A 25,325-nucleotide genomic window follows, 5' to 3' on the forward strand; every position below is an offset into this window, starting at 1 on the left:
CCTAAAATATTAGTGAGATGCTAACAGGGCCATGAAGCCCCATATAAACCAACCAGCCACTTAAAACTACTTCCAAGTATTTCTTTATGTAAGGAGTCATCCTGTCCCCTAATTTATGTATCCCCCCACCCCCCAGATCAGAGGGAAAGGGTGCTGCAGAAGAAACACAGGCCTAGGGTTCCTAAAGTTAATATGTCTTAAATTTACAAAGTAAGAAAGCCTGCAGAATTCAAGCATTTTACAAATGACCAATTTGTTCACAAGATCACTTGATGATCAAGTCCTTAAATAAATCTCTTTGTCTGGAGTATAAGATAAACTATATATTGGGCTTTTTTGGACAAAGTCTTATTACACAACGCTTTCTGCTTCTGCCTAACATGTACAGGAATTAAAGGTGTGAGTCACTACGCCCAGTCTAAGAACTATCATCACAATGATCAAAAACCAAATAAACCCAAGAAAATCAATTCTCTCTGCCTCCAAGGAGCAACGCCACACCAAGTGTGTAAGTGGCATAAAACAGTACATCAGGAAACTGCATGAAGCTGTACTTCAGAAATGATCAGCAGTCAAGGGGCCCAGGGCCTGCCCTGGAGAACTGAGAAGTCACAGGAGGTTGTATTTGTGAGCAAAAGCCCCTCAGAGGGGGAAGCTCTAGCAACCTGGGGTCTGTAGAGAGCTCCCTGTCTTCAGCTGCATTAGGACATCGCCCATCCCGCCCCAAAGCTAAGGAAAGAACTATCAGCGGCTGATAATCCCTGGTGCTCACAGAACTGAGAGTGTACCAACACGTCAAGAGGGATGGGTGGATCTCAACACACAGGGCGCCAAGGTACGGTCCTCAGAAGGTTTGCATTAACCATGAATTAAAAGGCTGTTCTGGGCTTACTCTAGAAAAAGAATTTTAAAATCAAGCTGAAAATCAGTAAGTTAATTCCACGTGACTTGAGAGTCGGACGGAAGAAGCTACAGGAACAAGACAGAATCCAGAAAACAGCGTGCACGTCCACATCTGACAATGAAGAAACACCCTTCTTATCAATTCACAGCGTGGGTAAAACATGTTTCTTAAAAAGCCACGCAGAAAGACAATGATTATAGCCTATCACTTAATCTGTAAAAAATACCAGAAGGTAATGAAATCTATACAACAGTCTCTGTTCTATAAGACGTGTCATACGTATCCTCAATAAAAGACAGATTATGCACAGCGGTACATCTGTGATCCCAGCAGTCAACAGTGAGTTCAGGACTAGCTTGGATTACATGACACTGTCCTTTTTTGTGGGCTGGTGGTTGTCTCAGTATTTGTCCTCCCCCCCCCCACCTTTCGTCAGCTTGACACAAACCTAGGGTCATCTGGGAAAGGAACCTCAACTGAGAAAATGCCTCCTCCATCAGATTGCTTGTAGGCAGGTCCGCTGGGCGTTTTTCTTGATGAATGATTAATGTGAGAGCATCTAGCCTACTGGGGACAGAGCCAGCCCTGTGTGGGTCCTAGATGAGTAAGAAAGCAGATGAGTAAGCCCCAAAGAGAAGCCACTCAGCAGTTCCTTCAGTTAACTTAGCAGTAAGGAATAGTCCAGAGGACATTCCCCCACAAGTTGCTTTTGGTCATGGCGCTCATCACAGTGACAGAGACCCTTAAACAGCACTTTTTAATAAACAACAACAACAAAATACAAACCACTGTGTAGTTGGAGGCTACTCTTTTGTTCCCCGCTGCTCAGACCCAAAATAATTACACAAAATTGTATTAATTAAAATATTGCTTAGCCAATAGCTTAAGCATATTGCTAGCTAGCTCTCTCTCTCTCTTTTTTTTTTTTTGGTTTTTCGAGACAGGGTTTCTCTGTGGCTTTGGAGCCTGTCCTGGAACTAGCTCTTGTAGACCAGGCTGGTCTCGAACTCACAGAGATTCACCTGCCTCTGCCTCCCAAGTGCTGGGATTAAAGGCATGCGCCACCACCGCCCGGCTAGCTCTTATATCTTAAATTAACCCATTTCCATTATTTTATATTTTACCATGAGGCTCGTAGTTTACTGGTAAAATTCCCCAGCGTCTTTTTCCTTCCGGCAGAGGCTACCCGGTGTCTCACTGACTCCACCTCCTCTATATATCCTTTCCAGGCTGGCTACAGTCTGTTAAGTCATTGGCTGAAAGCAGCTTTTTTATTCACCAACGACAATAAAACATACCCACAGCATACAGAGGGGAATCACACCTGGAATACAGGCTGGTGACTGTCCTGTGCTGTGCTCTTCAGTCTGCTTTTTGTTTTAGACTTTTTACCCTCAATGCTTGCCTGACGCCACCTCTGAAGGTGGTGATTGATTTCTTTTTCATAGTTTCCAGTGACCGGGAGCAAAGATGATGGAGGGGTCTGACCCTCAGCATCTCACACAGTGGGGAGGGGTTAGCTGGGAGGTGGACGTGTGGGTTCATTTCTAATATTGGTAATCTTAATTTTATTTATTTATTTTTTTTTAAATATTTATCTATTTATTATGTATACAATATTCTTTCTGCGTGTATGCCTGAAAGCCAGAAGAGGGCACCAGACCTCATTACAGATGGTTGTGAGCCACCATGTGGTTGCTGGGAATTGAACTCAGGACCTTTGGAAGAACAAGCAATGCTCTTAACCGCTGAGCCATCTCTCCAGCCCCGGTAATCTTAATTTTAATCACTTAAGATGTGTCCTCTCAGAGGCACGCTTGGTGGCAAAGGCCTGAAATCTACTACTTGGGATGTGGAGCAGGGAGATCAGGAACTCACAGCTAGCATGAAATACACGAAATAAAAAAAACAAAACCCTCCAGTTCTCGCACCAAGAGCACAGTGTCTCTCCTTCTGGGTATTTAATAAGTAAATCTTGGGGGAAGTTATTTCCAGACTAGGTAAATACCTAAACTACACTTAAACTTCACCCAATAGCTTTAACAACTAGAGACAGTATCAGAGTAAACTGTATTGTGTTCATTACCATGGTAGCAGATTCTAAGATGGTCACAAAATTGTGTATTATCCTGTGCTTGTGTAATCTGCTTTTTTAAAAATTTGATGTAAAACTAAGGTATTTAATTCTGTAATTAAGTTATAAATTACTGCAGATTCTATTCTGCTGATAGTCTTGCATTTTTCAGCTTGCATACTTGGTCATGCGGGAAGAAACTGAAGGGGCCTTCAGTGAGCCAAGGAACCAACTGCCCACAGCTGATTAACATAGCTAAGAATCTTTCTCTCAACCAAACCTTCACTTGAGACTCTGTGCCCCAGTCACCCCGATTCCAACTTTTTGAGACAATAAAGCAAGCTAGCACAGTAAACACTGGAATTATAAATGTGTGCTGTTTTAAGCCACTGACGCTTTTGAATAACGGCAACTGACAGGACTGTCGTGGCAATTTTCTGATTTTATCATCCTTTCGACATGAGCTCTTGTTTTCCTTTCTCTCTCTCAAGATAGGGTCTCTCGGGTATGTTGTTCCTAGCTGCTCTGGAACTCACTATGCAACCCAGGTTAAGTCTGGAACTCAGAGATCCACCTGCCTCTGCTGCCAAATGCTGGGATTAAAGGCGTGCAAAGCTATGCTTGGCATGGACTTGTGGATTTATCTGACACTGAGCTATAATCATTTATCAATATTATCTAATGCTTAAATCACTTCAAATATCGCCAGTGACTGTTCCTACTCAGTGAATTGGTTCCTGTGTCCTTCAGATACGTGCACATCCTTCTGCGCATTTTATACTTTCCGTGCTAGGGCCAGGGATTTCTCTAAGAAACTGGCCTCCTTTTGGAAAGAGACACACTTTAAGTCCCGAATTTTAATCTGATTTATTCGTACTTTGTTTTTATACTACGACTAATACCTAACATACTGATTCTTCTTTCATGGTACTATCTGGGTGTAACCTTTCCTATGGAAATTTACACCTGACTAAATTGATGTGCTAATAATCTAAATATTTTCCTATATGTAAAGACAAGAGTATATTATTAATCCTCTTTAACAGAACTACTTGTAAGGAAAACTGCACAAATATAATGCAATGTGGTATGCATGATCAAAGTTTAAACTGATGTTCTCAATACTATTCCTCCAGCATATAACTTTGAAAGTATAATCTAATCCGTCTATGGATCTCCGTGTGTGTGTGTGTGTGCGTGTATCTGTTTGTCAAGAAATTACAGAACCTAGGCTCAGAGGAAAGTGTCACTAAAGACAAAACTTTATAGAGTTTTGGAAATCAAAATTCTCAACATATACGTGGTAAAATTACCTTACGCCAAGGACAGACCAAAAAAACCCCACATAACATGAATCCTAGCTCAGTGGGCAAGAAATTTGCCTGTAGTTCCAGTACTGAAGAAGCTGAGGCAAGAGGATCACTTGGGCCCACAATTTAAGCTGGCCTACAAAACACAGCTGAGGCAGTTTTTCAAAACTTAAAAAGAGGGAGAAGGGTAGGCACAGTAGCACACACCTTTAACGCTAGCAATCGAGAGACAGAGGCAGCAGGTGAATTTTTATGAGTTTGAGACCAGCCTGGTCTACATATCAAGTTTCAGAACAGCCAGGGCTACCCAATGAGACCTTGTCTCAAAACAGTAACAATAAAGTTAAAACTAAAACATCACAAAAACAAAAAAGAAAGAAAAGAAAAGCAACCAAAATTTAAAGAATTTGAAGGAGAAATTTGTTAACTGCAAAGCGAGCAAATAAGAAATAGAGAAGAGGGCTAGAGAGATGGCTCAGTGGTTAAGAGCACTGGCTGTTATTCCAGAGGTCCTGAGTTCAATTCCCAGCAACCACATGGTGGCTCACAACCATCTATAATGAGATCTGGCGCCCTCTTCTGGCATGCGGGCATACTTGGAGGCATAATGTTGTATACATAATAAATAAATCTTTAAAAAAAAGAGAAATAGAGAAGAAATAGAGGTGGGAATTGTGCTCATGTTTATAACTCTAGCAGCAACCAGATGGGAGCCAAAAGGCCAGCAGCAAAGCCAGCCTCACCTAACCAGACTATCTCAAAACAATGAAAAACCTAATCCAGTGAACACAGCTCTACAGTCTATCACGGCTCTATCATAATCTGTGTTTTTCTATATTCTTAGAATACATGTGTTTATGTAGGCTATTAATACATAATCGATGAGTAAGATGCATATAAACAAACTAAGGAAAAACTTTAATCAGGAAGAGGTTAACAGCAGGGACAATAATTCCCCATTTCCTCTTCACTGTAGATCTTCTATGAATCATAGTATTAGAACAGCACAAACTGAATATGATCGGTAACTGTAAGCTATGCTGGTTGCTAAACAACAAGAAATGATCCACATTATCCATTCCCCTCCTCCCTGCCAAGTGTCTTTAAAGTGACCTTAGGAGATGAAATTTTCTTTTTTTGTAAAATATTTATTTATTTATTATGTATACAATATTTTGTCTGTGTGTATGCCTGCAGGCCAGAAGAGGGCACCAGACCTCATTACAGATCGTTTGAGCCACCATGTGGTTGCTGGGAATTGAACTCAGGACCTTTGTTAAGAGCAGTCAGTGCTCTTAACAGCTGAGCCATCTCTCCAGCCCCAGGAGATGAAATTTTCAAAATGACTTGCTGATCTAGTCTAATATAATCAAAACATTTACCTTTGTAAAAGTGTGTACGGGTGTTTTACCTGCAAGTATGCCTGTGTCCGTTTGCAAGTCTTGTACTCTTGGAGGCCGAGAGGACATAAGTTCCCTAGGGTCTGGAGTCACAGATGGTTGCTAACTGTCATGTGGGTGTCAGGAATCAAATCGTAGCCCTCTGGAGAAGCAGTCAGAGCCCCTAACCACTGAGCCTCTCTGCCGCCCTCACACACTTTCTCATGTACTAGTCATAGACGACAAAACGTCTTCCTCTTCAGCTCCTCAGAAGCAAACGCCTGCTTTGTTCAGTATGTTCTTTACTGCAGGATACAGAGCATACCTACATACTCTAGTCCTAAAACATGCTTTCAGAAATATGAAGTCAAAATGCTGACCATCGAGCCACTATGGATGAACTTCCATCCATCTTCCCTCTCGCGTCAACCACTCATTTGTCCAGGAACATTTGTCCGCGACATTAAACAAACTCAAAGGGGGATGGGGTGGCACTATATCCAACTTGGTGTTTTAGCAAGCAACCAGTATACTGCAGGTGTCACCGCACAAGACTTCAGTGTCAGGATTTAAGAATATAATCCAAATGTATACACTACACCTCGAGTATAATCCAAATGTATACACTACACCTCGAGTATGGTTGGTGTATATGGTTGGATGCAGCGAAAACTTGTATAAAAGAAAGTTCACACAGATGCAATCTGCTGCTCTCTGTGTGATAGATATGTCCTAACAATAGTACCGCTCTTCAAAGGACATCTTAAAGTCCTAAAACCCTCCGGATGCCTCAAATGTATTAAGTGAAAACTTAATTACCTTTAAATTAGAACGAAATGAAGACATTTTAAAAGCAGAGTAATCTGCTAATAGAGCAAAGAACGGCTCTAGAAGTGAACTGAAAATAAGTGCGGATGGAAAGGGGCACTCTAACATTCACTAAATGAAAAAAAAATGAATAGACATTTCTGTTGCTGGATCCTTGCTAAGAGACTTGACATTCATACCCACATTTCCTCTCCAGCTACCCTTCAAATAGGTAGGGGCAACCAGGTTAAGCAGCAAGTACACAAAGATAGAAACAAAATGTGAACTAATTTGATGCTAATAAAACCGTAATACCAATACTCCTTGGTCTGTTGCACAAAATATAAAGGGAAGGAACACTTTCAAATTAATTTCACAAAACCAGTGCCATTTCAAAAGCAAAATCAAATAAAGAGGACAAAACTAGAAAACCACAGATCCGTTTCTCTGAAAAACAGAGATGCAAAGATTCTCAAAATATTTACAAACTGAATTCAGGAAAATGATTACACCATGACTTAAGTGGACTTCATCCTTGAAATGCAAGGTTGGTTCAACAAATGCAAATCAATAAATGTAATACATATATAAAGTTAGAACAGTTATCATGCAATCATCATAATGGATGCAGAAAAGGCACTGAACAAATTTAACAAACTTTCATGATAAAAGTCCTGGAGACATGAGGAATAGATAGAACATACCTCAAAATAATGAAGAATCTATACAACAAGCTAACGGCCGATCCTGTATTGAATGGATGAGAACTAAGAGATTTCCTCCAAAACCAGAAACAGAGAGAGACATCTACTTGCCTCCCTTACTCAATAAAGTACCCAAACCTTATATCAACAAGGAGGAGAAAAGATATAAAAGAGCTTAAAATAAAATGGAAAAAATCTGTCTCTATTTGTAGATGAAGTAATTCTGTTTTTTAAAAAAATCCTATAGATTCAACAAAAACTCTCAAAATAAGCACTTTCAGTAAAGATGCAGAATGCAAAAATCAATATATAAAAGTCAGCGGCCTTCAAATATACAAACAATAAACTCACAGAAAAAGAAATTAGCTTTCCCCAAAACAAAGTACTCAGGGATAAACCTAACCAAGGAAGTGACAGACTTCTGCAATGAAAACTTCAATACATTGCGAGAAAATCAAGACAACACACTAGACAACAGGAAGAACTTCCTTGCTCCTTGACTGACAGGATCAATATTGTAAAATGGCCATCTGGCCAAAAGTAATCCTATTACAATGCAATGCCCATCAAAATGCCAATGTTATTCTTCAGAGAACTAGAAAGAAACAATCCAAGAACTGGTCCGGAGCCAGAGAAGACCATGAATAGCAAGGACTCTGAGAGGAACAGCGCAGCTGGAGGTCTCAGAACACCTGGTCTCATAATACATCCAAGAGTTACAGTAACAAAGACACCTGACACTGGCATAAAAACAGAGGATGGAACAGAACACAGGACTCTTAAGAGAAACAAAGCTTTGGCTACCTAACCTTTGAGAAAGGCATCAAAAACAGGCAGTGGAAAAAATATTACTGAACTAATGGTGTTGAAAATCAAATATCCACACAGAAGAATGAAGTTAGATAGGTAGGGTCTTTCACCCATTATGTGGATCAAAGGCCTTATCTTAGTACTGGAAATGCTGACATGGTTAGCACAACGCGGAGAATGCCCTTCAAAATACAGGTTTAGGCAGGAATTCCCCAACAGCATAGGAACTTGCCCTGAGAATCAGCAGAAGGGATTCCATGAGGGTAAAGTTTCTAAGAGCTAAGGAAATTAACATCAGAACAGACAGCCACAGGATGGGAGAGCATCAGTAACCACATTCCAGGCAGACAGCTAAGCTAACATCCAGAATTTTTTTAACATTTTTTACATTTTTTCTTTCCTTTTTTATTTTTTTTATTGATTTTTATTTTTATTTTTTAAAGGTCTTTTTTTAATGTTTTTTTTAATATTTATTTAGTTATTTATTATGTATACAATATTCTTTCTGTGTATGCCTGAAGGCCAGAAGAGGGCACCAGACCTCATTACAGATGGTTGTGAGCCACCATGTGGTTGCTGGGAATTGAACTCAGGACCTTTGGAAGAGCAGGCAATGCTCTTAACCACTGAGCCATCTCTCCAGCCCTTTATTGATTTTTATTGATCTCTACATTTTTCTCTGCTCCCCTTCCCCTTTCAACCCTTCCCCAAGGTCCCCATGCTCCCAGTTTACTCAGGAGATCTTGTCTTTTTCTACTTCCCATGTAGATTAGATCTATGTGAGTCTCTCTTAGTGTCCTCATTGTTGTCTAAATTCTCTGGGATTGTGATTTGTAGGCTGGTTTTCTTTGCTTTATGTTTAAAAACCACCTATGAGTGAGTATATGTGATAATTGTCTGTCTGTGTCTGGGTTACCTCACTCAAAATAACGTGTTCTAAGTCCATCCATTTTCCTGCAAAATTCAAAATGTTATTTTTTTCTGTTGTGTAGTACTCCATTGTGTAAATAACATCCAGAATTTTAAAAGGGCCACAAAAACTAAACACCAATTAAAAGAATAACCCTCCACCAAAAAAACCCACAAAGAAAAATCCCCAAGTGACCGGTACATATTTTTTAAATTGTCTGACATACTTCTTCACCTGGGAAATGCAAACTAAAATCACTTTGAGAATAACACTGCACCCCATTAAGAACGGCTTGCACAGAGCAATCTAACAAATGTTGGCAAGGATGTGAGGAAATAACCGTTATTCACTCCTGGGAGAGGGCAAACCAGTACAATGTTAAAGAGGTCAGTATAAAGGCAGCTCAAAAAAAAAAAATTAAAAACAGAAGTATCATATGACCCAGAAAACCATTCCTCGGCACATCCCCAAAGGTACCCTACACTACCACAGAGACACTTCCGCATTCAGAGGAACGGACAGTGAGACGGGATGTATTTTTCATATATCTGTACACTTATTTATATTTACATAACTAATGTACTTAAATAAAATCATGGTATTCTTAGGCAAAAGGATGGCTCAGAACAGTATAGTTAATACTAACCAAGGCAATTTAAGTTCAGAATGAAAAATGGCATGTTATCTCTCATATGAAGATCCTAGTCTACAAAGTATACATGGATATGGGGGAAAAGTCTAAAAAATAAATACTAGAAAAAAGACCAAGAGAGGGTAAAATCAGGTGAGGAGAAGCCTTGGGTGGTGGGGGCAGAGGAAGTAAAAGGATGCATGCGATATAAAAGAGGAAAAAGGACAGGGAGGGGAGGACACAGGAGGATAGGGCGTAACAGAGAAGAGTGGGAGATGAAGGAGAAAGAAAAGAAAAATCACTAAAACAGTTTGAAAGTGCCATAATTATATTTAAGACTTTGTGTGCTAACTTTAATAAAAATCTCAGCTTTGCGCCAATATATCACAAAACAAAGCATATATATATATATATATATACATACATACATACACACACATACATTGTACAGGAGGAACGTGAAGCTATTTCAACAGAAAAAAAAAAAATAAGTAAGTCCTAGTAGAAGGGCCAGGTGGTGAGAAACCGCGCTGGCCAATAGTTACAAGAGCTGAAACAGACGGGGTGGCCAAGGGACACTATAGCTCAGGGGGCTCTTATAACCAAGTGACAGCTGAAGCTAGGAGGACACCGTAAGGTAGGCACTCACATTCTGAATGAAAAACTTGAGATATCCAGAAGGCAGATAGTAAAAGGCATTAGAAGAAAATGAACTAAAGAACCAACTACTAGCCAACAAACTATGGCCCACGCCAAATAAGGCCTATCACCAGCTTTTTATTCAATACAACATGAATGAGAGGCAAAGGAGGGAAGGCCCAACCAATTACATAAAAAATGACCTATCCAATATAACAAAATTGTTCAACAATAAAAAGAAATATACTGATTTTTTTTTGTTTTCTGAGATAGTCTTGATCAAGTAGGCACAAATCAACAAAGCTGCCCAGCCTCCTAAGCGCTTAGACTGCACACATGCACCACCATGCCCAGCTGTCTTACTGATTCATGGAACACTGATTCATCATAAGAACACTTTGCTAAGGAACATAAGGATAACATCCATAAAGTGGGATTCGCAGATCACGTAGTGATCCTATGTTCAGCATCTGATGGACTGTTTCCCAAACAACTATAACATTTACACTCCCACCACCAAACTTTTCACATGCCTGTCATACTGATCTGTTCTCTTTTTTAAATTGTTGCTGCCTTTTAATCCACAGCTGTCTAAATCTGCAGTTTCAACTCCGCTCAGCCCTGGTCAAGGAATTCTGTTCCTCAGGCACTGATTCTTTCAACTACAAAGGAACTTAACTAAATCTCTGTCCCTCTAAAGAACTCAAAGAGAAGCCGGGCGTGGTGGCGCACGCCTTTAATCCCAGCACTCGGGAGGCAGAGGCAGGCGGATCTCTGTGAGTTCGAGACCAGCCTGGTCTACAAGAGCTAGTTCCAGGACAGGCTCCAAAACCACAGAGAAACCCTGTCTTGAAAAACCAAAAAAAAAAAAAAAAAAAAAAAAGAACTCAAAGAGATTCAAAAGTTGAGGTGGAATTCTGCTTCCCAGAGAGGCTGAATAGCAAGTAGCTCACCTCCTCTCCTTGTGTCTTTTCCCAGAAGCCAACCTCAGCCTCCTCGCCCCTCCTAAAAAACCCTTCTCCACCCGGCTCCTCCCTACCACTTCTACTCAGCTAGTTGCTGACTCAGCCTCCTGACCGCAAGTGAGTTTTATTCAAACACATCTTTGCATCATTAAACAAATGCTCCAAAGCATAAACAAAAGTAACACACCTTAAAATAATATTCCCTAACACTGATCTTTTTGTTTCTAGTATTTTAATGATGAGGCTGACCACATGGGAATGGACAGCTAAAAGCCAGAGAGAGATGAAATACAGACACTGAAAGCCAGACAGTTTTCACTACTCATTAGCTCACCAGTATTCAGTGAGCTTCGTTCAGAACATCTAGTATTAAAGAGGCAGCTGTTAGTTCTTTCAAGGCCTAGCCTTTGGTGACAGAAAGCAAGCTAGGACCATGTTACAAGAACTGGACCCTCAGAATAAGGAACTGGGTCTTTTTCTTGTGTAGAAGAACCAGGGAGAAAAGAGAGACATAAGGAAAAAGCCTACGGTGAGACATGCAGCAAAGATTTACCTCTCTAACACAAAAGACAGCGGAGGAAATCATTTCCTTCACACTTCTGTCAGTGTCTGAGGTAGTAGGGGTCCTCTCCTGACAGACAGAGCTTAGGAAACACGGTTTATGCAATCAAAAGTGGCGAACTGTTAAACCACCCCATAACTCTCTGGCTCTGAGTTTCTTATTCTGTGAAACAATACATTCCTTATTGTTGAAGCCACCTTGATACTTGTAAACAAAAATACCCAAGGGATACATTTTCTACTTTAATAATCACTGTACTGAGCAGACATAAAACAGATTATGTGGACTGAAGAGATGCCTCAGGGAGTAAAAAGCTCTCGCTGCCCCCAGCGTGAGGGCTGGAGTTCAGATTCCTAATACATACTTGGTGGGCATAGCAAGCAGTCTCTAATCCCAGTGCCTGGAAGGCAGAGACGGGGCAGAGGAGAAGGGGGGGTATCCCTAGCAAGCTGGCTAGCTTGACTAGACCAATAGAGAAGCTCTCTATGCTCTTCTACTGAGAGACCCCAGGCCTGGATAGCTAACCTGGAGAACAATCCAGGCAAGCATGCAGTGTCAACCTCCAGCCTGCACATGTGCACATATATCCACTTTGCTACACACACACACACACACACACACACACTTTGAATGCTGGTGTTGACTGTTAATTTGACAGGGCCTGAATCGCCTAGGAGACAAGCCTTTGGTGAGCACCTGTGAAGAATTACATTGATTAGATTAAGTGACTTGGAAATACCACCCCTCCACACACACAAAGTATGTGACATCGTCAGTTTCCTAGGCTTGTGTCCTAGGTGACATAAAGGAAGAAGCTAGCTGAGCACACTTACCACTCTCTTCACACACACACACACACACAAACGCACACACGCACGCAAACCTGTAAATCAAGTGGGCATTTTACAGCTATAAAGACAGGGTGAAAAAAAATCCAAGGCCAAGGCTCTAAAGCACAGGCATGTTACAGAGTATCACCAGAAACTCAGAGAAACTATGTAACAGAATGAAGTGTTTTTTTCAGCTCTTACACTCCATGGGTAATGTGACTAGAATCAATGTAACAAAATAAAGTTCAAACTGGGCAAGTAGAAACATCCCCTTCCGAAAAGCACTTGTTATAACACACTTAATACTTCTTCATTCTAGGCATCTGATTCCTCTATGCTATGAACATCTCTACCGCTCCCCACTCCATCTTTGTGTCTGGCAATGCTTGCTGTATGTAGTAAAGTGAATATCAAGTGTTTGCTCAATGAAATCAAAAATTTAGAATTATACTCTCAGTTCAACCATTGTTTCTAGACTGTTCAGAAAAAGCAAAATTAGTTTAAAAGGAAAGCAATCACTATTCATATTTTGAGTTTCCTAAAAACTGAAAAAAATCTACTACTTACAAATAAAAGCAATTTTACACATAACTCCCTATTTAAATATGGAAGCAGAACACTTCTCTAACTTTCAGAATCAATAATACCTTCCTCTGGGGCTCACTTTCCCAGTGTACCTAATACACACCTTGAAGGCTATGTAATTGTCTGGGGAATTGAGTAGTTTTTCACAAAATGACCCTGGCATAAAATTTACCAAACAAGGAGAAAGGCAAATCAGATAGGAAAAAGATTACAAACAAAGCACCAAAAAGTGAAAAGGGATGAGATAGTTCAGAAACAGCCTGACTGGGTTAAAGAATCAGAAGAGGAAGAAACTGTGGGTCAGGACATACATATCATGCAAAGGAGTTTAAAGTTTAGATCTAGGAGATGCGGCAGTAACTTTTAATTGAAGGTAGAAAGACATCAGACTTTCTTTCCAAAAGAGAACTAGTGGAGACATGGTAAGTGAAGAAACTAAAGGTTAAAAACGTGAAAGCTCTGCACTGACTTCAGAAATAATACACAAGAGGAAACTGTTACCATACGATGTGATAAAAGAATTAAGAGGAATTTAACAGATCTAAATTATAGGATATTAATACCTTTCACTCCATTCCCCAAAACGCTAAAAGCATTTTACTTCTTCTTCCTTTTTTTCTTTTTTTTGGTTTTTCGAGACAGGGTTTCTCTGTAGCTTTGGAGCCTGTCCTGGAACTAGCTCTTGTAGATCAGGCTGGTCTCGAACTCACAGAGATCCACCTGCCTCTGCCTCCCGAGTGTTACTTCATGTTCATTAGACTATACATTGGAAATAACATGGGAGGCAGAGGCAAGTGGATCTCTGGAAACCCTGTCGCAAAAAACAGAATGCAAGGAAGTAGGGGAGAGAGGCAGGGCAGGAGACGGAAGGACAGATAGACATGGGTTAGCTAGAGATATAGCTCAGTCATAGTCCTTGCCTAGCATGTGTAGTACTTGGGTTAGTCCCAGAAGGTGCAAACTTGGCCTAAGGAAGGTAGACTTTGGTGCAGACACTCAAAATCTTTAATTCTATAGCTAAAGTCTTAAACACACCATTATGTGGATAATAATCCAATAGCTCTGTAAAGGCACAGATGAGCAACTGGAGACATGAGGATGATCTAGGTTAAGTGCAGAAACACGGAGTAGCTCTGTAGCGTCTATGGAAGTGTGCAGTCAATTCTTCTGACAGACAGAACGGAGCCTAAGTGAAGAGGATACTGTGCTTTTCTGCACCAGACATGGCGCCACATTCTTTGGCAGTTTGTCTTCATGCATATTAGTATACTCTCGATTCAGCTGCCACTACTTAGTGGGCAAAAAAGATTATTTTATTTATTCATTTATGTATTTGGGGGGGGGTTGAGAAACAAGGTTTCTCTGTAGCTTTGGTGCCTGTCCTGGAACTAGCTCTTATAGACCAGGCCGGCCTCAAACTCACAGAGAGATCCGCTTGCCTCGGCCTCCCGAGTGCTGGGATTAAAGGCGTGCGCCACCGCCGACCGGCCATAAAATGATTAATTTTTATACTGACACTGTCACTCATTTCCTTGTCTACAGACAGTACTAAGCCAATCTGTGTTCCAGAAATAAGTACTGTGTGAACTGAACATGAGTGACTTGCCTAATAGCTTAGAATGTGGGAAGTGGAGAAAGAAAGCACGACCAGGCCATTTCCGCTGAACAGTGGTCCTCTCTAATGGGAAAAAAAACAGCAAAGAGCTATGGAGTCTTCGGGCTATACTGAAGTTTTTCTCTTTATAATGCATGACACTTTAAAATGGGAACATGATGTAACAGTGGTCCTCTCTAATGGGAAAAAAAACAGCAAAGAGCTATGGAATCTTCGGGCTATACTGAAGTTTTTCTCTTTATAATGCATGACACTTTAAAATGGGAACATGATGTAAAAGGGTCTTGGACTAAACTCAGAGCAAAGGCTGAAAACAAATCCTAACGACGGTCAGAGTAGCAGGACAACAAGCAGAAGAACTAGTCACTGAAGCCACAAGAAAACAGCTCTTAACTTTCCAGAGAGGCACACAGTATAAAGAGGAACGAATAGCCAAATATATTAAATGACTCCCTACTAGATTTCCAGACAATGTGGACTGACTCAACTGGAAGCAGTGATTTCCTATTTTAGGTAGAAGTCTAATGCACTTATGACATTTATTCAGGATCACAATGCTAAAAAAAAAAAAAAAAAAAGAAGAAGAAAGAAAGAAAGAAAAAACCAGAGCCAGAATTCAAATGAGACGCATAACCATTCTAGACCAGCACTACCTAAGAAAAACTTCTGCAGTGTAGAACACAATACTATGGATTGAATATCCTTCCTAAACTTTGGCTGAAACTGCCATTGTATTATAAAGGACTTTAGAGGTATTAGCTAAGAAGCCTGCCTTCATAAATGGATTAACCTCACTACTGTAGGTGATGGCTCAGGAGAGCACTGTGAGGAAAGCTCAGAACTCCTCAGTGATTAAGAGGTCCTAACTACAATGCTGTGGAAATATGCAAAATAGGCGGGCAAGACGGCTCAACCTTACACGCTCCCAGAGCCAAGTTCAGTTCCCAGCAACAACAGATGGCTCACATCCCAGCCTTACGAACAAAAGTAACAAAAGTAACACTTTTAAGTTACTTTTAAATAACACTTAAAAAAAGGAAATGCATCCAGGTAAAGCCATCCTGGTTAGGTCTGAAGCATACATGAAAAGGTACTCAAAACCAGAGCCAACAGTCACCTTTGTTACAAGGAACACATAAATGTTCTAGGATTTCATGGAATTTGGACAGAACTGATGCGATAAACTAGGCCATTGGGAAGAAATGTCGAAGCCGCAAAGCTTGAATGGGCATGCCTATTCTGTAGAACCTAGCACTGGGTCTAGCAGGGTGTGACTCAATTTCACAGTTCAGAGAGGAATTTAACTTGCTTGGGGATGACTGATGTGCTTATTTACACCAGATTCAAATACGACTCCAGATTTGGACCTCTGCAGGCAGGACGCTAACCAGATAAGGCTTCTAGGACGAGAAGGGTGAGCCTAGGGAAAGGGAGCAGAATGCCAGGGCACAGATGTCCCCTGGAGAAGGCTCTTGTGCTGAAACTTAGCCATCAAAGCAGTGTGTTAACATTTCAAAGCACATGAGCAGGAGTCCATGAGTACAAAGCATGAGAGCAGGATCCCTGTACCGGGACTGGAGGCTTTATAGGAAGACGGGGTCCAAGCCTGCACACTCACTCCCTCCCGGGATGCCGCCCACCACACGGACACAGCAGGAACCGTAGCAGGCTTTTCTCCACAAGTCACTCAGCCTCAGGAAGACACACACAGTAGCCACCCTGGGCTACTGAGCACTGTTGCAACTCAGGAACTGAAATCAGGGTACTGAAAGCTTACAAAGTGAGGTACGTGAAATAAGAAGCAGAAAAAGTGGTAAAGGCAGAGCAGCAGCCAGTCAGAGGCTCAGCTAACATACACCAGTGTCCCTGCTAAACTCTCCATGACCGAGAGATGAAATTCTACTGTTATTAGAGAAGAAAAATTTATAATCACACATAAAATTTACGTATCCCCCATCACCCACTTTAAGTTATTTTTCATCAAACCTTCTCCCCTTTTTGAGACAAGGTCTCTCTACATAACCCCGTGGCCTAGAACTTGCTATGTAGAACAGGCTGGTCTTGAACTCAGAGATCTGTCTACCTCTGTCTTCTGAGAGCTGGGATTAAAGGTATATGTAACCAAGCCAAGCTTCTAATCTTTATTAGTGATTGTGCTAACAAACGGAAAACATATAAAGCCCTAGCCCTCCCAGAGCAGTTATAAGCAGTTCAGGGTAGATGGGCAAGAGGAAGACATATTCCTCAGTACTGTAGCCACTGCTAAGTGGCTGCGCTCAAGTAAGTATCCCCCATATGCTTATGCAGGCAACCCTAATTACATGTACTGGAAGGCAAGGCAAGGAGGGAGGGAAGGAGGCTTGTTATAAAGAGGGGCTTGGTGGGAGGGAAAAGGGAATAAGCGAGGGTAATGGGGGTATAAATTATGTATTATGAAACTGAAAGAATAGAAGCAGCAGGCATTTAGTATTTTACACTTTGTCCTACAGAACTTAGAGTTCTGCAACATAATATTACAAACATTACCAAATGATAACACTACAGGAAAAGCAGGTATCTGGGCAGGTTTCTAAAAACCCTCATAAAACCCAAGCACAGAGCTAAACCCTAAAAGGTACTCAAACATGTTCTTGAATTTGAGACATTCCACCTACCCAGTCACAAAGGCAGGATTCTCTACTACCCAGCCCCTGCCTTCTGCCTAGATGCATATACATCTAGTCCTGCCTTTCCAGTCTCACTATTACTGTATTCTTTCAGGTCCTTACCTGTGCTGTTTTATGACAATCTGATAAAGCTGGAGTCACCTGAGAGGAGGGACTCTCCACTGAGAAAATGCCTCCATAGATGGGACACTATCAGCAAGCCTTTAGACATTTTCTCAATCACTGAGAGATGTGGGAGGGCCCAGTGCATTCTGATATTGTCACTCCTGGGCTGGTCCTGGGTGCTGTATGAAAGCAGGCTGACAAGTCACAAGGAGTAAACCAGTAGGCAGTACTCCTCCTCCATGGCCCTGCATCAGCTCCTGCCCCCACACTTTTGCCCTGCTTGAGTTCCTGCCCCGACTTCCTTCTCCGATGGAATGGTGGTGTGGAAGTATAAGCCTCCCCAAAATGACTTTTGTCACGGGGTTTCGTCACAGCTGTCATAACCCTAAGACACTTCTCAAATGAATTACTGCAATTACTTTTGTGTCATCTTACACTTGGTACTTATTTAGGCTGCATGAAATATCTTTGCAATACTTGCTCACATATTTCATCCATCTTAATCAATCCTCTTCCTCCCAAGCTGCCTCCCTTCTAACTCCCATGCCATCTATATGTATGCACAGTCATGTAAGCCAATGGATCTCAACCTGTGGGTCATGACCCCTTTTGGGTCAATTGACCCTTTCATTGGGGTCGCACATCAGGTATTAACATTACGACTGCTAACAGTAGCAAAACTACAGTAATGAAGTAGCAATGAAATAATTTTATGGTCGGGAGTCACCACAACATGAGGAACCGTATTAAAGGATCGCAGCAGCAGGAAGGCTGGGAGTCACTGATTGAAATCTTTATTCCATGTATGAAACGTACCTCTCTAAAATGACCTGTCAGCTTAACATGACAAGCTCCAATTTTACCCACACGTCCCTACAAATAACACGACTCTATCCTCCTTTATGGCCAAGTGGAACGTTACCGTGTGTATATGCCACACTTCTGTTGCTCACTGTACGGCTGATGAGCATACGGGCCAGCAACATATTGACTACTGTGAAAAACGCTGAGTAAACATACGTAAGCATCTCTAACACGCTGCCTCAGATTCTGCCATTACTCACTCAAGAGCGGCGTGGCTGAATCCTGGTAGTCCTAGCTTTTCAAAGTTTATTTTTACTCACACATGTGCGTGTGTGTGCACACCACCATGCACATGAGAAGCCAGAGGACAGCACCGGCGTTGGTGCTCTCCTTCCACCAGGATGAACTCCAAGGGCAGGCTTGCATTTTCAGGCAGCACACACCTATGCTCACTGGGCATTTCTTACCTGGGAAAAGCAGCTTCTACTGAGGGCTTTTCTCAACAACCTCCATTTTGACCACCATAGTGGCTGCTTCAGTTTTATGTATTTCTTAATTCCCAAACCTAGAATAACTTATTAAAATAACCAAATAACTAGGAAGTAATCCCTCCTTTAAAAATGTCATTCTAGGGCTGGAGAGATGGTTCAGAGGTTAAAAGCACTAGCTGCTCTTCCAGAGGACCTGGGTTCAATTCCCAGCACCTACAATAGCAGCTCACAACCGTTTATAACTTCAGCTTCAGGGGACCTGACACCCTCAAATAGACTTAAGTGCAAGCAAACTAGCAATGCACTTAAAGAGTTACAACTTACGTTCTTAAAAGCAATGGTTTAAAATGCATTTAAGAGGACGTACCTCTAAAGATCTAGTATAATTTTTCTCCCATTTCTCCCCTCCCTTACTCTACAGCCATGCTCAACACAGCTGTTTCTCAACTTTCCATGGAGTTAACTGACTTATAAACCTACTGCGCATAAGGTGAAAGTATCATAAATCTCAAACACATTCAACAATCTAATCTATTGAACACTGTGACCCAACCTAGCCTGCGTACAGCCAAGCAAAACCACAAAGTCTATTTTAAAATAAAGTGGATGTCTAGTGTAATTTGTTGAATATTATCTATGAAGTGAATAACTGTTAACAGTTTAATGTATGCTTAATAAAAGTATGGTATCTACTGAACACGCCATGCTCCTATAAAATTAAAAAATTCTGAGAGAAACCAATGTTAGGGTCTATCTGCACTTCCTATATCTGACCGGTCTCGTTTGTTCATGACTTCATGACTGTGAACATAGCTTCCTATGGAGTGCCCCCTCCCCACAACTGACCGTTAGTCCCTTTAAGACAATTCTGCAAGAAGCTAATGACTCCCACCCTACTCTGAGTTACTTGCCCCCCATCACTCTTACAGCACCCTAAGTTTGTTGAAAGCACACACCATACTCCATAACCACCATCGGTTTACCCACTTTGACTCTGCTTATAGATAAGAATCATTTCTTCAACGTTTACATTGTTAGTGCTAAGTAGATTATCAGACTCAACTACAATTTAGATAAGTAACAGTCTCTAAGCAGCGGCTCTCAAATGTTAGCATCACGATTACCTGAAGACCTATAATAACTAAAGTTCATGGCTCCTTGCCAGGCTGGCCTAGGGTCGCACACACCAAGCTTCCCGATGACCAGCCCTGCTGGTCTCAGAAACACAGATGAGAATCCCTATTGTACATAGATCCTCTCTTCCCTTCTTGTCTGCTACTCTGCCATAGGGTGATGGTATACAACTCAAGAGACAAGAATTCTGAAGCAGGCCAGCCAAGAGCTGCTGGTCAGCCTAGGCTACAGAAAGAAATACAGACTCAAACCAAATATATATATAAAGAGAAATTCCTAACTTCAAACTACGACAACTGTATTATGAACAGATATGATCTTTCTAAATGTCCTATAAGGGCCTGGAAAAGCCTAAGTTTTGTAACCTTCAAAGCCCCAAGTCATCTAAACAGCTTCCCAAATTAAGAAAAAAAAATTCTTCTACATACCCAAATACCAGTCATTGAAGCTGCTCCTAACATGGGTCTTAACGATGCCAATAAGCCCTACACTTTAAGTAAAAGCTGGCCCTTACTTGACTATTTTAATTTCAGTTTCTCTCATCTCGACCCCCTAACTGATTTTCAATGGCAATAAAAAATTTCTTCTCTGACCAACATTTGAATCATTTAAATCTTACATAAAAGGGACCATATTGTACAACTAAAAGGGGAAAGAGCCCCAAGTCAGTCTGAAATGCTTTTAAGTATTCAAAGACTTTTACACAAAGTGTTACAATCCAATGTCGTGTTTGGATAACTGACGCATTCGTGCAGTGCGGCTACGTTCTTCTGCGAACACAATTCTTGATTGCAAAGAGGAAACAAGGGCCAAGCCGAGCTACAGAACCAGTAAGGTAACAAGCTAAAGGCGTCATAGATTTCTTGGCTGTTGGTGACAGGCAGGAGGCACACCCCTAGCGTCAGCCAGAAACACTACATGGTGAATTCCACCTAGGGATTAATGTGAAAGTAAGCAAAGGAAAATTTAAATCGCCATGGTTCGAAAACGACTGCCCCAAGCACCGGACGAACAAAGGTAACAAAATCAATAATAAAAAAATATACACTAAGACATTAACAGTATAAGTATTTCTCTAGGGCCGAGATGCTCCGTGTCTCAACGAATATATACGCTGGCCCTTTCAGGTCCACCAATGCAGAGAAAAGCAGTCGCGAAAGAAAGCCCCCTAAGTTGCATAGAGCAGAGAGATAAATACGAAAACGAACGAAGGCAAGAAAGTGGAAGGATTCCTGCCAAGGCTCATTGCTGGAAAATGCAGAGTGAGTGGGAGGAAGCACAACTCTGGAGAAGTGGGTCTTACATAAAGCGCCATTTGCCGCACACTATCATTTGCACAGGATTTCGGAACCCCCAACCTGGAAACCGAAATCTGGGGGTGGAAAGTGGGCTCCACGTGGAGGAGGAGAAGGAGGGGGCAGACCCAAGGCGCAGGGGTTCAGCAAAGGCCGAGCGAGACGGTGGGTCGGGGTTGCGCGGAGGCCCACAGGCTTAAGAGCCCGGGGGCTGCGGCGCTGTTGGTGATCGGAGGCCCGGGGGCGGCGAGGATTGGGGCGCTCGGAGGCCTCCGGGTCGCCGGAGGGTGGGGGCGGCAAGGCTCGGGACGCGGAGACGTCCAGCACTTGCAGGGGGGCGGGGGCGCGCGGAGGCCCGGAGGCGAGCCGGAGCTGGGGGGGCTTGCAAAGGCCTTGCAGTTTGCAGAGGCCCGGGAGCGCGCAGGGCCCGGGGGCGCACAGGCGGCCGTGGACCTCGAGTCCGGCATCCGCAGTTCTTTTCTCCCGAGAAGAACGCGCCGGGCCCTCCCTCGCCCGACCCGGGAGCCCAGGTCTCACCATCTTGCTCGGCGGGCGGCGCTGGCGGCGGGCGGCGGCTGTGGGTTCCGCGGGACGCGGCGACGGCGGCTGGTTGTCCGGCGCCGGCTGGGGTGCAACGGGGTCTGGACCCGGAGCGAGACGGGCGGAGTCCGGGCCGGAGAGGCGTCGGAGGGTGGAGAGGGTTGCAGCCTCACGCACGCACACGGACGGCCCCGACTCGCTGCAGCGGCTCGCTGCTGACCGCAACCTCAAGGCACGGAACAGGGCGCGCAGAGGGCGGAGCGAGCGCGGGGCGGGGCGGGGCGGGACTTGCGGGAGGCCGACATCCGGGAACCCGCTCCCGGCCGTGCCCACGCTCTCCAACCGGAGTGCGCCCAGAGCGACGCGCTACCCCCCCGCCCCCGACCCCCAGCGCCTGCTGCGTACGGTGCGCCGGGGCGGAGGCAGACGTCTTGACGTCGGCAGAGGCGCGCTTCCTGTGATGAGACTGGAGGAGGGCGGGCCGTAGGAAGGCTCCTGGGAGGAAGAAATGGAGCGATTAGCTGGAAATGGTACGAGATTGCGCCTGTCTTTTGGATACTGTGGCACTATGGCGAGTCACGGGCAAGACCGCACTGTAGAATCTGGCGCGCCGAGGGGAAAGTAGGATAAGCAAAGCTAGCTGCACCTTGAGCTTTGGAGAGCTGTGGACGAGTAGAGGGATTGCTTCCCAACTCCACCCGCAGGCGACCCTTCAGGTGGTGCAGAAAGAAGCCTTTACGAAGTTGCCCACTTAAATCCATGTAATGGTGGCAGTTACCCTACTGTAAGAAGTAAGACTGCAGTAGGTGCCGGGTGATGGTGGCACACGCCTTTAATCTCAGCACTTGGGAGGCAGAGGTAGAAGGATCTTTGTGAGTTCGAGGACAACCTGGTCTACAAAGAGAGTTCCAGGACAGCCAAGATTACACAGAGAAACTCTGTCTCAGGAAACAAAGCAAAAAGACCACAGAAGGTAATGAAATCCACAGATAGAAGTTTAAAAACAAAAAGTTGGTAGGAGAGGTGTGATAAGGATAACTAACATGTTTATGTTGCAATTATTTGTGATAGCTACTTTTTGGATGGTTAGAAACCTAAAGTCAGCCGCGCTGCAGTGACGCACGCCTTTAATCCCAGCACTTCAGAGGCAGACACAGGCGGCTCTCTGTGAGTTCGAGGCCAGCCTGGTCTACAGAGTGAGTGGCGGGGCGGGGGGGGGGGGGATGACAGAAAAGAAAAGAAAACTAAGAACCTAAGGTCAGAGCCAGGCAGTGGTGACACACACCTTTAATCCCAGCAGCCGTACTTTTAACTCCTTCATCTTCTGTAAAAGTAGTTGGTTAATTTTGTTTTGCTTTTTAAACTTTGCTCTACATTGTACGAGCAGCTTTCAACTCCATTTTGAGGATGGGAAATGCCTGCACCAGGGTGGACACATGAACACAGCATGGAGTAGAAAGATTGCCATCTTATGAATTTATAAGGGCAAATTGAAACTGTAACAGCACATGGGATTGTTAAGGATCATATCAGGAAACCAGGTAGAAGAACTTACTGGACATATCAAACCAAGAAAAGAGTGTAACTTCCTCACCTGGACTCTAAAGAGACAGATATCTAGTGTTGTGATGGCAACCACCCCCACGATTCTGTCATCTGACCATTCTTGGGGGCCGGAACTGACAGGCAAAGAACTCCTCTGACTGTCCCTGAGGCTTCCACTCAACCGAGGCACCACTGTTGATGCGGTTTACTCAACCCCAGCTGCCCACCTTCTAGTCTCCCATCTGGACCATCCATCCATTCCTTCATCTGGGCCGAGATCCCACTCTTTGTTCTCTATATCTGAACTCACTCCTATAGCTTCCTATGTAAACAATGGCACTCCCAACAGTTGGCTCCAACATCTTTCCTAAAGCTCAGGCATTTATTTTAGCATCAAAACAAACTACATTTCTATCATACCAATAAAACCTTCTGAACTGTGTTGTTGCCCACTTCTCTTTGCAGACATACTGTAATTGATGTATATATAGATATATTTATTGTATGATCTGAGAGTAGAAGATGAGATTAGAAGATAAGCCTCAGTCAGGATTACCAAGGAAAACATGAACATTTGGCAAATAGCTGCCATTGAAACTGCAAAACTCTGAATTTTTGCTATTCAATAAATGAAGATCTTGTGGAAAGACACAAATGTTTTTGTCTATGTTTCTGGCATAGGACACTCATGACACTTAGCATTCAGTCAGTAGCAGGTTTGGCGGCACTTGAGGAAGTACCCCTCTGTCTTAATCAGCTTGGACCTCATCTGTGGCTCCGGTGACACTAACTTCAAGGAGAAAAAGTATCACAATTGCCCCTCCTCAATATTCAAATACTATCTGAAAGGGAGAAAAATGGAGATAGGGTTTTCCTGAGATTCCTTATGGGAAGGTTATTTCTTCCTGTTATAGTATGGGTATTTTATAGATTTATGGTTTTGTTTTGTTTTGTTTTTAGTTATTTGAATCTACTCTGTTACGTGATTTTTAAATGTATTTATTATTATTATGTTGTAAAAAGAATGGGACCTGAGTTGACCTCTGGCCCTGGGTGGAGGCATGAGAGTCTGAACAGCCATGGGATTACTATCTACCTTATAAAGAACAAAGGTTTGCTTGTATTGAACAAAGACATGCTATTGTCCCCTTCTGTAAGAGTTAATCAGATAGGTAGTCAGCTACTTGGGCACAAAAAATGCCCCTTGGGAAACTGCCTGCTTCAGCAACTTTAAAGAAACGATTCCCCTGAAAATGTGGTAGTACAAGGACAGGAGGTAGAGATAGGAAATGTAGTTTAGGGTAAGAGCACCCCAAAATTAACAATTTTTCCCTATGTTAAAATTCAGAATATCCTTGGCCCTGTCCTAGCTGGAGGTCAGAAATACCAGAAGTATTTCTGGGCTCCAAATCCCTGATCTAGTCCTTAAATAATATTAGGGTTGCCCCTAGTATGGGGGTGGCTATAGTAGCCATGGAGTTATTTGAATCTTTGGATCCCTCTGCTATTTCTCTGGTAATACCAGAAAAATAAACATCGGATTTGTCACTCCTTGAGGCCAGACCAAAAGAACAGAATGTCTTGAGCCTTGAGTGGAGACAGGACATTCTGATCTGCTCTGAAGATTAGAACATTTCATACTGTTATCTCTTTATTTAGTGAATCAGTTTGGGCCTGCCAAACCTGGCCAACAAACCATCCCTCAAGAAAGCTGGCTAACTTAAAACCATGCTAACAAGATAGAAAGAGTCATTACTCCCTTAATGAAATAATGCACTTTTTCTTCCCAGAACCCCTACTTCAAGGAGTCCCTTGTGGGGCTGCCACCTTGCAGCTCCGAAAAGCATAATGTAGTCATACCAAAGACTTCCACAATAGCCCTGACTGGGGTATAACAAAGGTTTATGTATTTGGGGATAAACTCATAGTAAGGGTAGCGATCCGCAGTCCTCTACATGCGCAGGGAACTGAAACCCAACCCAGCAGCAAAGACAGCTGTGCACACTTTTTCTCTGCCTTA

At 42.8% G+C, this 25,325-nt stretch overlaps 1 protein-coding gene across 1 annotated transcript in view; it reads right to left on the minus strand.

The window, feature by feature from the left end:
• Positions 1 to 22,118, minus strand: part of Ppp3r1 (protein phosphatase 3 regulatory subunit B, alpha) — a 43,989-nt gene extending 21,871 nt beyond the window's left edge. Inside the window, exon 1 of the mRNA XM_057772227.1 lies at positions 21,758 to 22,118. Within this exon, the coding sequence (XP_057628210.1) occupies positions 21,758 to 21,760 (3 nt within the window). The 5' untranslated portion in view covers positions 21,761 to 22,118. The remainder of the gene's footprint in view (positions 1 to 21,757) is intronic.
• Positions 22,119 to 25,325: the final 3,207 nt, after the last annotated feature.

This window comes from Chionomys nivalis, chromosome 6, assembly GCF_950005125.1.
Source record: "Chionomys nivalis chromosome 6, mChiNiv1.1, whole genome shotgun sequence".
NCBI lineage: Eukaryota > Metazoa > Chordata > Mammalia > Rodentia > Cricetidae > Chionomys > Chionomys nivalis.